The sequence below is a fragment of the Pyrenophora tritici-repentis genome, chromosome 1 (genome assembly GCF_003171515.1).
Source record: "Pyrenophora tritici-repentis strain M4 chromosome 1, whole genome shotgun sequence".
Lineage (NCBI taxonomy): Eukaryota > Fungi > Ascomycota > Dothideomycetes > Pleosporales > Pleosporaceae > Pyrenophora > Pyrenophora tritici-repentis.
Genome location: NC_089390.1, coordinates 8,798,687 through 8,811,305, shown reverse-complemented (window position 1 = coordinate 8,811,305; position 12,619 = coordinate 8,798,687). Strand labels below are relative to the sequence as shown.

Below are 12,619 nucleotides of genomic sequence, written 5' to 3'. Positions count from 1 at the left end.
ATGTTTGAGCTCCGATGAGCTCCGACAAGACCACACAGCGAGCAGAAAAGTTGCAAGTGATGTTGAGGCGAAAAATGCGGCTCAATTGCTAATTTTAACTCAAGTTTGATGTTATTGTGATGCCAAAGTTTACTGTTGACACGCTTTGGTCGTTGGCGTTTGTTCCCTCCTTCCCCGCATTCTGGGCGATGCTCCCCTTCCCCGCATTGGCCCGTCCATTCATGTCTCACGCCGGGATTGGATCATATGTGGTGATCAATCAAGTGACCGACTCCTGTGCGTGCCGGCGACAGACGAAACCCCTCATAAGCTGCGCCCTCCCTCCCTTCTTGTTCTTCCTCCCTCATCCCACTGTGCCTGATAGTCCTTCACCAGCCGCAGCATCAAGCAATCACTATACAGCTTCCTAGCTCTTTCATCATACTTTCCTCTCCTCAGTAGCAACTGAACTACAACTGCTCTCCAATACAATGGCCGCAGAGACAGAAAACACGCTCCAGAAGGTCGACTCGCTCACCGAAGAGCACAAGGATGGCGCCGCCAAGAAGGGCCACCGCAGAGTCAGCTCTATGGCTGCTGATGTCTACCGCATCGAAGACCTAGGTAAGTGTTCCGTCATGTCCATGATGCATGTGAGGGGTAGGCCGGACTAACAGATAACAGAGAAGGAGGGCAAGAAGATTGAGATCTCAATCGAGACACAGAAGCTCAACTGGTAGGTGAAGACTCTCTTATTGCTGATACGGCAACGTCCTGCAACATGACAAGTCATCGCCGTGAAGCCTACCGTAGTCCGAAGGGTTCCGGCGGAATGCACTGATAAGACGCGATGCTTACTATGCCACAGGAAGCTCAACAAGTCACCCACAACTGTCGAGGACCCAGCTGTCTTGAAGCTGCCACTCACCGAGCCTAAGCTCAAGTCCATTGCCCTGCACTTCCCGCTGGGCCTAGAAGTCACCGCACGGAACATGAAGGGCGTTACCATCAAAGACGCATTAGACGCTATCCACAAGCAGTTCAAGAAGCGTGTAAGTATCCTCGACCGGATCTTGCATGCAAGCCTTATTGACAACTGGCGCAGGCAGACGATGAGTTCGAGAAGCCTTACCTAATGGGCTTTGAGTGGGACCCCGAGGAGTGCTACACTCGCTTCATTGTTCACCAGTCGGCCGTACCAACCGCGCCCAACTCGTTCGGCTCCGGTGGCAAGAAGAAGAAGAGCAAGAAGGCCGAGGGCGAGGAGGGTTCCTAAATGAAGAACTCGCCCCCTTCCCAAACTTCGACTTCTACACACAGCCTCTGTCATACTTCCATGCTTCGGCATAGGTTTGTGCGGGGTATGGATATGCACTCGAGTGCTGGTCAATCTTCGTATCGATATGGGAAGAGCGAGCGCTTCTGCTGCAATGGCATAGCTGGCACACCACATACTTGTACAAGTAGGTGATCTGTTGGCCGTTGTCGTCGCCAGGTAGATATGCGTCGTGGAACCGTTCGCGAAGTGCTTGCTAGACACAAGGCAGCACTAGCTTATGTAGGCTCTTAGGTAACATTTCGGGTTGCTGGAAAGCGCCTGAGGTAATAAGAAGAGCTGCTTATCGTGATACTTTTCTGTGGTGCTTGTCGTGATGTCGTTGAAAGCTTCAGACGTGAACTGGGGCGGGCCCCACTGCGACGCCCCTACTGTAAGCGAAGGGCACGTTGTGGGCATCCGCTGCCTGAATTGCCCACTAATTGACCAATGTGCGTGCCAAAATTCATGTCTTCGGTATCGACCTGTTTGAGCCTTAGCTCGTTGCACGTGTAATGTGACCCAAAGCCTATGATGATAGCTCTGCAGCTCGCGGATGGGGTAGCCTATAGCTTCGCATTGGTAGCGCTGCAAACGCTTGCGTTTCACCACCCTTAGCATGCCCTTTACCCTTCGACACCGTATTTTGGCATGTCGCAAGCTTATCTTTTCTTCTATCCATCTTCAGATCAACTCTTTCACAATCTGACTCATCCCTATATGACTCTACACATGCTGTCACGCCATACGTACATGTTACTATAGCTAGCAAACCCCGACATCTCCGCCTCTTCACAGTACTACCGCAACACCTTGACGTCAAGCATCAAGATAAGACTGTTGCCGAACCAATTGTCATCATAATATACGCATAATGTTCCAAAACCTCCAGATACGACCTGCCAAGTCTCATCGTCGCAAGCCTAGCTTGACCATCCGATCGGGTGTCACAAAGCGCCGAATATCAGCAGTCTCTGCCGTTACTGCCAACAATGTGCCATCCATAAGTTTCATGGAAAACCTGTTTGGTGCCGAGTTTCCAGAGGCTTTTGGGAACACCGATGGACGTCCGGCTGAGAACAAGAAAACCATCCTGGACCTGCCATCGGAACTCCTCGAGATTGTGTGCGAATACATATCAAAGCTAGACATCAAGCGACTGCGACTCGCAAGCAAGCGTCTAGCCGACAGTGTCTATCTTAGGATCGACCGTGTCTTCATTTCACCAAATCGAGCTAATCTGGCCTATCTGCATACAATTCTGGCTCATCCTAGGTACAAGGGTCGCGTCCATGAGATTGTCTTCGATGGTACGCGACTCGAAGAATACCCCACGCTCGAGAGCTTCCACAAGGCGATAGTTTCCAATGAAAGAGATACTAGATCAGCCATTGCCGATCGATTAGACGAGGCGATTGAGATTTACGGCAATGACAGCCCTCAAGCCCGTTTGCTGGAGGAGGAAGGCATGTACCAAAATGGAGACGGATACCTCACCGACAACGTCAAGGAGATTCTTCTACGGTATGAGGATGATTTCGCGAGAGATGTGCTTGCTAGAAATGCGATAATGATGAGCATCGAAGATAGTTATCTGGTCTATCAAAGCCTGTATGACCAAGAGCAAGAAATTGTACAACAGAATCTGGATTCAGAAACCCTGCACCGGGCGCTCGCTGGCTTCCCCAAAGTCAAACGAATCACACTTACGAGCGAAGCGTGGTGGTTGTGGAATGAGCGGCCTCGATACAATACGCCATTCCATCGTTCGCTGCCCCCGGGCTTCCGCAAACCACTCGTCTTCTCTGACCGTGACCACCCAGGGCCGGTGAGAATGCATTCAGGTTCCTACGGACCACCTCAACCCGATCAATCAGTATGCAGAGGTTATACAATCATCCTGTCCGCTCTACTATCTATGGAGGTTCCCAGCATCGAGGAATTCGTCATCGACTCTGAAAACGCGCAAACCGGTATACCGGAGCATGTGTTTGACCGCAGATTAGCTTTCTTCAACGACACGACGCTCATGTTCCGACGCATGCCACTCAAGCGCCTTCGACTGTCATTTATACCCTGTTATTGCACCCACGCAACACGCAGTGAACATGGCCAACCGAACATCATCATCCAGGGTCTACTTGCGGAGCTGAAAGATCTTGAGCACCTCGACTTGGACATGCGGGACATGCGTGTCAACCACGCAATAGCACCCCTCATCGACGACCTGGGCAAGGCGAATCTGAAGACTCTGACCCTGCGAAATCTTGCCATGTCAGTCGATGAGTTCTACGAATTCCTCATTGCGCTGGAGAACGTGCAGCACATCACTTTGTATCATGTGACTCATGCTGGCGGTGAAGCCGTGCACTGGGCCCATCTCTTCCAACATTTGAAAGAGTACTACGCGACTTCCATGCAGGGTACCAAGCCGCATTACACCATTGCCGAGCCGATCCCATTGGAGGAAATCGAAGATTTGTTCGGCACTGCTGTGCGTTTCTCACAACTAATCGATGAGGAAGTGGATGCGTTTTTATATGGGGACGCAGAGTGCCCATTTTTAGACGCTGCTGTAGCTGAGGACGAGCCCAACTCGTTTAAGAAACATGTTGGGTGGAAAGTGCATGATCGGGATTGGACGATGAGAGAAAGAATGACTGAGGTTCGTGGGAGGGAGGGAATGCTCAAGTGGGATGATTGATTCCACGATTCTTCCAACCTGTAGCACCAGGGTGTCATAAATACTTGACATACTAGTGTAAGAAGGCCACTGTAGTCGCCAGACACGCCTATTAGGCGCTTAACCACACTGTCAAGTATTCCATGATGTCCAGGTGGAAGAAACGCCCAGCTTAGCCAGTCTTGCACATTTTCTAATTAGGTAGCAATAAATTCATATTGCCAGCCATAGGTGCCTTGTCACATATTCACCTTGGATAGTATAGCACACCGCTCACCACCTGTTGGAACATAACCCTGTCTCTTGGAATCAATCATCCTCTTCCTATTCTCCATACTTCTCCACAAGCCCTTCGGTCCAAACTCTTCCAGAAATCTCTGCAGCCAGTCCTACGCTGCCTATATCACTATCCCACCAGACCCTCGACAGCCTCTGGCCAACTCCCCAAGATCATGGCGTTCCCAGGTGTTTGTCCTGGCAGAGGACTCAGGAGCTTCACCTTCTTCTTGGCATCGTCAACATCAGCGACATAGATGTATCCCCTAATACTGCTGTCCCTGATGACAGTCTGCGAATCATTCGGACTGGCTGTTGTGACAGCGAGGATATGGTTCTCCATACTCTCTGTCGGTGCGACCTTATCAAACACCTGTCGCTCCTGTGTAACGCCGTAGTCGTCGACAATAATTCCATGGCCGTCTGAAACGCGAAAGATGTTGAGGTCGGCAGTATCTGCGTTTTGGCTGCTGGGCGCAAGTGTCTCGTCGCCTTTGCCAAAGAAGTATTCTCTGATTTGGGCGTGACGCAGAGTCTTCATGTATTCCTCACTTCGGTCGACGCAGCCGCCAGATTTATCGATGCGGATAACGGAAACGGCTTCGGAGGGGTCGCTGCCGGGGCGGGAGGTAAACTTGCGAGAGAGGTCCGAGTACAGGCGTTCGGAGCCTATGGTGACGAGGACGTTTACTGGGGACAATGTCAGTCGAACGTTCTGGAATATCCATGCGTACCTTCTTGAGTGATGGGGGACATTGGGCGAAGGCATGGGAAGTGGATGAAAGCGTGGGAATATCAGGCAAAAGAATATATGAACACATCACACGCACCAGAGAACTCAGAAACAATATGTTCTATGTTGTCGTAGACACCATTCCTCCCTTGACTGATGGCGCCTGGGCTATCAATGATGAAGCCAGCTTGCTTGCTCAACTTGTCCTCTTCCAGTCTACTAGTTACCGCGAGTGCCATGCGTGTGACCAACGGCTTGAATACTCTGCCTTCCTCCGGGTCTTTCAAACCATAGTGGTATACCAATGGCATCTTCACTGGAATAGGGCTGGGTCCTGAGATTGGACTGCTGCCCCAGCCCTCTTCGATGTCTACAATGGACGAGAATGCTGCGGCTGAAAAGGACCCGGGTACACTGAGCATGCCCTGGCGAGGGTCCAGGTTGACAACCATTGGCTGCCTGTCCATCTTGACCGCGTATGATGTGAGAATCTTGACGAGTGACGTCTTGCCAGAGTTCTCCGGCCCTACGACCAGTATTCTGGGTCCCATCTCTACGCTGCCACTTGCAACGCTCTTGTCGCGCAGGTTTTCCAGCGCGAAGTGGAGGTTCGCAGCACTCATCATAGGCGTCTCCTCAGCAACATATTCTCCCTCGGCTTGCCCGCCAATGTCGAGCTTGCAACCATGCCATGTGAAAATGGCGCCCTTTGTCCCTTGAAACGTGTATGTCGTTGAGGGCGCAAGTTCTGTGCCAAAGAACTCTGCAGTGCCTGACTGCAGTTTGATAGTGAGGGTATGCGAGAAGGCGACTTCGAAGCGATATTCCGTATTTGCCGCAAGTTCTTGTGTTCGTGTGGCGGTCGAGGTGGGCGTATTGTGAGGGTCGACAGACTGCGACGATAGGTTGAGGCCTGGTAATGATATCATGTTTGAGTTTTCCTTCCGAGATCAGCTTTTACTCTATATAGTTTGAATATATACGATTTGAAGCGAGAGTTGAAGTTGTGTCCAGAGAGCTGGTATACTGCTATAGATTGGACGTAGTGCATGTGAACGGAAGGCTGCTTTGTACTGCGACTAACTAGGGAGCTGCGAAAGCTGGCGCACGAACCATGCGGACTTGCCGCTCTCCCATTGGCGGGGGTGTCCCCATGGAGAGCCACCTCATCTGACACAAGCAACACGAGCGATCTAATTTCACCTGCAAGCCAAGTGAATGAAGATCGTATCCGCGTGGAAGTCTATTCCTACGTGTCGAACCTGTTCTTTTTCCCTCGTGCTCTCTAGCATCGTCGCACGATAGTCCCTCACGAGCACTTCAACCTCACGCGCCATGAGATCATCGTTAGCATCGCTGTCTCTAGGCACTTTGTTCACTCTTCCATATGTCTCTGCTGGTCTGAACAATGTTAGGGAACAAGAACCTCTCAATGCGGGTATTGACCCCCTCAAGTACAAGGCAGCATGTCCAGACTACAAGAACTATGCCATGCGACCACAGTACGTCGGACTTGTCTACGAATCCTTTAATCACGAATTACTGAACACATGTTAGTCCACCATATAGCGAAGGACCTCTCGCGCTCCCTTTCCAAAGGCCCTCAAAGTACTGCCGAACCTTCGAATCACCTCTTGTCGAGAAAGTCATCGACGACATGAACAAGAAGATCGTTGACAAGGATCTCGCCCGCCTCTTTGAAAACGCGTTCCCAAACACCCTCGATACGACCGTACGGTGGCACGTCGACGGGACCGTCAAGCACAAGACGTCGCAGCGCTCATGGGATCCGCATGCATGGAAGGGCGCGCAGAGCTTCATCGTCACAGGAGATATCAATGCCGAGTGGCTGCGCGACTCGACAAACCAACTAGCACAGTACCAACTCCTGGCCAAGAAAGACAAGGAGATACACCAGCTGATTCTCGGAGCTATCAATACACAAGCCGAGTATGTTATTGGATCTCCCTACTGCAACGCCTTCCAGCCGCCTCCCCCAAGTGGCCTGAGCCCGACGTTCCAGGGCGATGGGGATACCGTCTCCCCAGACTACGAGCAATCATTTGTGTTCGAGTGTAAATACGAGCTCGACTCTCTCGCCCACTTTCTTTCATTGTCAAATCAGTTCCACAACCACACTGACTCTACAGAGTTCATCAATGAACGCTGGATGCTCGCATTAGACACCCTACTCAACGTTTTGACAGAGCAATCGAAACCTACCTTTGACGAGAAAACCGGAGCTTACCAGGGCAACGAGTATACATGGCAGCGCAAGACCAATATCGGTACGGAAACCCTCAGCCTCAATGGCCTGGGCAATCCCCTGAACGGCGGCACGAATCTGGTCCGCAGCGCCTTCCGCCCCAGCGACGATGCCACAATTCTAGGCTTCTTCATCCCCGCCAACGCCATGATCGCCGTGGAACTCAAGCGCACTGCCGCCCTCCTCAACAAAGCCGGCAAGAAAACCATCGCTGCCACAGTTCTCAAATGGGGCGAGAAAATCGCAAAAGGCGTTTGGGAACATGGCGTCGTAACGCACAAGAAATACGGAGAGGTCTTCGCTTTCGAGGTCGACGGCTATGGCTCACACATCCTCATGGACGATGCCAACCTGCCTTCGCTTCTTGCACTCCCGCTGCTCGGTTTCTGCGACGTGAATGACAAGATTTACAAGAACACCCGCAAGATGGTTCTAGAGAAGAACGGGAACCCGTACTACCTCACTGGCAGCGACTTGCACGGCATCGGCGGCCCGCATGTAGGCTTGCGCAACGCCTGGCCCATGAGTATCCTCGTGCAGGCCATGACAAGCGATGACGATGAAGAGATTATGGAATGCTTGCATCAGGTTAAGAGTGTTAGTCACAATGGGCTGATTCACGAGAGTGTGAATGTGAACAATTCGAAGACGTATTCACGTAAGTCTTCCTGCAGATAACACTTCCTGAGTGGCAGGGTCAGATACTGATGATATTTGGTGAATAGGCAGCTGGTTTGCGTGGGCAAACTCCGTCTTTGCACAAACTATCCTTGATCTTGCGCAGAGGAAGCCGCATTTGCTATTTGGGGCCGACGGTGAAGCGTATACTTTGTGAAAGGTGTCGAAACCGTACCAATATATGATTGACAGTGATTTCATTAAGTAGTATGGGCAGCAACGGTATAAGAAAGCGACCAAAATCCTGTTTCGACATCATATTGTAGATATCCTAGTGTGTATACCGTTTTCTTCTCACAAAATTGTTGAACATACATGCAACGCGCCGACTACGATCATCGCACGCACTCATGACACAAGCATATCTCCCTTCACATTGGAAAACACCACTTAACACTCTCCAACGATCAGGGCCAAATCGTAAATTAAAGTTCTTTCCTTATCTAACTTTCCACCCATTCCAACTACACACCCAAATTCTACATGTATGACACGGGACAAAAGAAGGGGGTCTGGACTAAAAGCTGGCAGAGACCCTACCAGCTGTGGGCCCAATAACAGATTTCTTATTCTTTTTCAACGGGCGCGCGTGCACAGATTGCCGCCGCCACCCCTCTTCACTTATTATAAATAAATATATATATGCATCGAGAACTAAACAAGTAGAGCAACCGGAAGATGAAAAGAAAAAAGCAAACGTCGTCATGTAGTCGCCCGAAATCGCTCTAGTCAGGGGTATATAAAAGTGCGAAAAGGGGAGCATGCGGAGTGTAAACAAAACGCGAGATATGAGACAATAGACAAGAAGAAAACTCGGAGGATGATAGCTACGAGATAGGATTTCAGAGGGGGTATCGGTGGTTCGTCCCAAATGGCAAAACAAGACAAGGAAAGAAGGAAAAAACAAGTCGTCGCAGAAAAGATGGCCCAATAGCCAAGTCATCCATGGAAAAGACCAAAGCTTCTTTCTGGCTCGACGTAGGTCCAATCCAGAGGTAGCAGTAAGTGTGCAGTCCGGTTTGACTGTCAGGCCCGAGAGACGCGGATATCTAGATCAGCTAGAGAAACTGATTTGACTCTTCAACCTCTCTGTCGTCCTCCTCCTTGAAACAGACCGATGCTCGTCGTGGCCCTTCTGTACCATGTTCGCCCAATCTTCCCAATCGCCTGCCATCTCCGTGAGCACATTGCCCATGACTTGCGCGCTGGCCATTAGTCCATGTTGCTCGCCCTCCAAAATGCGTACTTCACATTTGCGCATCAGCTTGCCCAACCACCGAACATTGTCGACGGGGACACGCGAGTCCTTGGATCCATGGTGAATGACAACAGGACGATTGATATCTTCGTAGCGGAAACCAATACTCTGCTTGGTTTCGAGGCAGACGATAAGGTCGGTTGCGGGGTTTGCGTTTGCCGTTGCGCGGTCCCAGATTGCAAAGGTAAGGCGTTCATCAAAAGCACGTTGACGTTCGGCTAGACCGCTCATCTCTTGCATGCGCTGTGCTTCGTCGTGGTTTGGCTCTGTGGCATTAGCCAAGGTCAGCGTGCTTGCGTTGGGAAGCACTTGATCCATCATCATCATCGAGTGTCGATGTGAGTCTTTCACGGATGGACGGACTGGCGGTTGGATTGGCTGAACCGGCGAAGGCGCCATGCTCTTCCGTCTTGTTTTGGGGGATGTTTTTGGCCCGGTGCGTTGAAGGCTAGCACTTGTGGCACTGAGGAAAGTTGAATTGGCCACTTTGAGAAGAGAGGGAGGAAGTGCGCGAAGAAAGCGTTGTGATCGCGGAAGCTGTTGGGTTGGAGGAGAATCCTGACTGATACCAATTGGTGCCATTTGGGATGGTGGTATCCAAGGTGCAAGCAGATGTACCCTACCACGAATATGCTGTGGCATTCGTAGCGATGTCGCCAGCGCATAGACAGCACCAGCTGAATGCGCAAGCATAGAGAACTTGGTGATCTTCAAGGCTTGGCAAATCACGAGGACATCATCTGATCGGATTAGTCAAAATATAACCAGGATAGAGTTAATTTGCTTACCAGGCCAGCTAAGAGGAGTGCCATTCGGATCAGGTTGGCTACCTCCAATACCAGGGCGCTCCGGTGTGATTAGACGCAGCTTTAGTGTGGCTGCGAGTTGATCGTAGAAGGCCATGACAAATCTTGTCAGCCCCATGCCGACGCAGACAAAGACAGCAAAGCCCTCTGGGTCGCCGACTTCAGAGAAGGAGATGAGCCTTCCCGTTTGTGGATGCCGGATCTTCTGCGATAGGCGCGGCGAGTCGAGATATTGATGCACTTCTACATCGATGGAATCCATGCTTGCAGGCCTTTCTTCAATAATGGGATGCGATGGGCTCTGTACTGCCGCCGCTCTGGACTGCTGCTCCCTTCGATCCACCCTCTCGTTGTGTTTTTTCTCTGCTTTTTGTGGCAGATCGGGATGCGACCATCTCTTCTTCGCGCTTGTGCGCTTGCGCTGAAGTTGCATGCTATGGGAATCTGGTGGCGGTGATACGTGCATTGAGCGGTGTCGGCTGATGGGCTCCTCACTGGCCGCACGTGAGGGCGGTAATAACCTGTTGTTTGTTGCATCTTCGGATGCGCTAGAAGAATGCTTGTGACCAAGTGGCTTGCCCTCCATGATGACCGAACTGGTCACTGCGCGCCGCCCGAGTGCAGTTCTGCCGCTGACAGCCAGTGAGTTGCAGCGCTGGGGTACAGAAGTGTCGCTATTCGACTTGGTTGTTGTGCTCGAGGGACGACCAGGCGATCTTGAGCGACTTGGCTCTAGAGCTGGCGAAAGCGCAGATTCGGCAAAGGTTTGGAGCGCAATTGCGTAGTTACGAGGAAGCGGGGTAAGGTCATTACTGTCGTTTAGTGTTAAACTTCGAGGCCGCGGTTGGCGCGAAGTGCGTGGTTGGGGTAGCACTGAAGGGCTGGGCCTGTCACTTTCCACTCTTTCGGCAGGCTTGTCTTGTGGCCTAAGCATTAGCTTCTCCGCCAAGGCAGTTTCGTGCGATATTCCCAGCACCTTGTGCGCTTTGGTGGGGTCTTGCACCCTTCGCTCATCTTCTGACACGCTTGATACAGTCGTTGTGGGGGAAGACTCTGGACTTGGGAAGGATGAAACATGCGACGCTCTGGCGGGTGTTGACCCTAGGCCGGAGTTAACAGGCATCCTCCCGGCCAACTCATCCCTCCGCATCTTCCGCTCCTTGAGTTGGCGAATTCGTTGAGCGACCTCATTCTCTTCCTGCTCCAGCTCGTCCAAGATGGTCTTGTTTCTCTGGGCCTCAGGATCCATATTCTCCTCCACTTCGGGTACCGCGTCGGTCTTGCGGGACTTGGGACGATTCTTCTCCTCGGACCGGCGCTTCTTGGCCTTGCGAGTCGGACTGCCCGTATGCCTCAGGGATGAACCGCGTTCGGGAATCAGGCCCTTGTCGGAGAGGCTTTCGCCCTGCGGACCATCCACCAAGTTCAGACGGAGTCGCCGTGGGCTGTGAGAAAATCGCTGGACGTGTCGGGGCGACTCGAGAGTAGTCTCTTTGATCTGCGGCTCGTCCTTGGCAGAGTAAGGCTCTTCCTTGATTGTGTCTTCGTACGGAAACAGTTGGAAGGCAGCCTTCCTGGGGGAGTCGATGGACGCGCTGTCGTCGATGGGGTGATGTACTGTTACACGCTTCCGGTCCGTCTCCTTTTGCCTGAGCTGCTCGCGCGAGCTCATGTACATTAAGCTCTTGTAACCCTTTGAGCTCCTCTTGCTCTCCGCAGACGATCTGTTGCTGCTACTGGACAATCGGCACGGCGCACCGACCTCGATGCTAATGTTTCCAAAACTGCTTGCGTTGGAGTGGGTCGAGTGCAGAGAGCACGAGCTGCCGCCACTTCGGCCGATGTAGCTGCTGAGGGAATGTGCTTTGCTCGGCTTCTTTGGTGCAGTAAGCGGGGATTTGCCCGAGGGTGGTTTGGAGGTGCGGATGACGGGCGGCTCGCATGCGTCGTCCGGGTAGAGGTCGTTTTGGTCTTTCAACGACTGGTGGTAGTTTGCGTAGTCCTGGCCAGCCCCATCATGCCCCTTCAGCGAGTTCCCCTCGGAATGCGCGTGTACGCTGGGGGCGGCAGAGGTCGACGTCGATGCGGGCACGGGGTCGTCGTAGCCCACAAGCAGGTTTTCGAAATGATTGCGCGTGGGGATGGAAATGGCTGATAGCTGATCGATCAGGGAGGAGATGACCTGGGGCGAGGCGGCTGTGGTGCGTATATAGTTTGGAGTGCGCTTGGCTGACCGGACCTCCGCAGTCTTCACAGTCAGTGGTAGAGAATCGCGCCGTCGCGACCTGAGAGACTGGCTCGCCGGGGCCGTGGTAGTGGCATCGGCGAGGAAGGAACCAGAGGGTTGATGGAGTTCCATTGCTGCAGCGTCAGCTGCAGGAGACGACGGTAGCCCAGATTGGTGCGCCATCGATGTCACTGCAGAAAAGCTGGACCAGCGTGTTAATTGCTGCCGGTTTGGTGATCAGTGCATGGTCGGCATGCAAGGCGCCCCAGTACGGAAACTTGCGCGGGCTAGATGGAGGTCCAGAATCCAGGGAGAAAGAGACGGCGGCGACGCCAGATGGTGAGGACACGCTCCAAACGTTAGCAAAAGGACGACAACAAGCAAAACTGTTGCGAGGA

At 52.2% G+C, this 12,619-nt stretch overlaps 5 protein-coding genes across 5 annotated transcripts; 3 read left to right on the top strand and 2 right to left on the bottom strand.

Annotated features, from left to right (window-relative positions):
- Positions 1 to 470: 470 nt before the first annotated feature.
- Positions 471 to 1,255, top strand: PtrM4_034060 (uncharacterized protein; the record flags this gene model as incomplete). The annotated part of the gene is made up of 4 exons (XM_001939231.2): positions 471 to 603; positions 664 to 715; positions 848 to 1,031; positions 1,085 to 1,255. The coding sequence occupies 4 exons, from the start codon at positions 471 to 473 to the stop codon at positions 1,253 to 1,255; spliced, it is 540 nt and encodes a 179-aa protein (XP_001939266.1).
- Positions 1,256 to 2,168: 913 nt separating this feature from the next.
- On the top strand, positions 2,169 to 3,998 carry PtrM4_034050 (uncharacterized protein; the record flags this gene model as incomplete). Its single annotated transcript, XM_001939230.1, has 1 exon — positions 2,169 to 3,998. The coding sequence occupies one exon, from the start codon at positions 2,169 to 2,171 to the stop codon at positions 3,996 to 3,998; it is 1,830 nt and encodes a 609-aa protein (XP_001939265.1).
- Positions 3,999 to 4,383: 385 nt separating this feature from the next.
- Positions 4,384 to 5,915, bottom strand: PtrM4_034040 (CLP1, GTPase subunit pre cleavage complex; the record flags this gene model as incomplete). Its single annotated transcript, XM_001939229.1, has 2 exons — positions 4,384 to 4,943; positions 5,084 to 5,915. 2 exons carry the CDS (start codon positions 5,913 to 5,915, stop codon positions 4,384 to 4,386), a joined length of 1,392 nt encoding a protein of 463 aa, XP_001939264.1.
- Positions 5,916 to 6,321: 406 nt separating this feature from the next.
- PtrM4_034030 (uncharacterized protein) lies at positions 6,322 to 8,087 on the top strand (the record flags this gene model as incomplete). The annotated part of the gene is made up of 3 exons (XM_001939228.2): positions 6,322 to 6,488; positions 6,544 to 7,910; positions 7,978 to 8,087. 3 exons carry the CDS (start codon positions 6,322 to 6,324, stop codon positions 8,085 to 8,087), a joined length of 1,644 nt encoding a protein of 547 aa, XP_001939263.2.
- An 897-nt stretch (positions 8,088 to 8,984) lies between these two features.
- Positions 8,985 to 12,353, bottom strand: PtrM4_034020 (Abhydrolase-6 multi-domain protein; the record flags this gene model as incomplete). The annotated part of the gene is made up of 2 exons (XM_066104066.1): positions 8,985 to 9,928; positions 9,977 to 12,353. 2 exons carry the CDS (start codon positions 12,351 to 12,353, stop codon positions 8,985 to 8,987), a joined length of 3,321 nt encoding a protein of 1,106 aa, XP_065966268.1.
- Between the last annotated feature and the right edge of the window lie 266 nt (positions 12,354 to 12,619).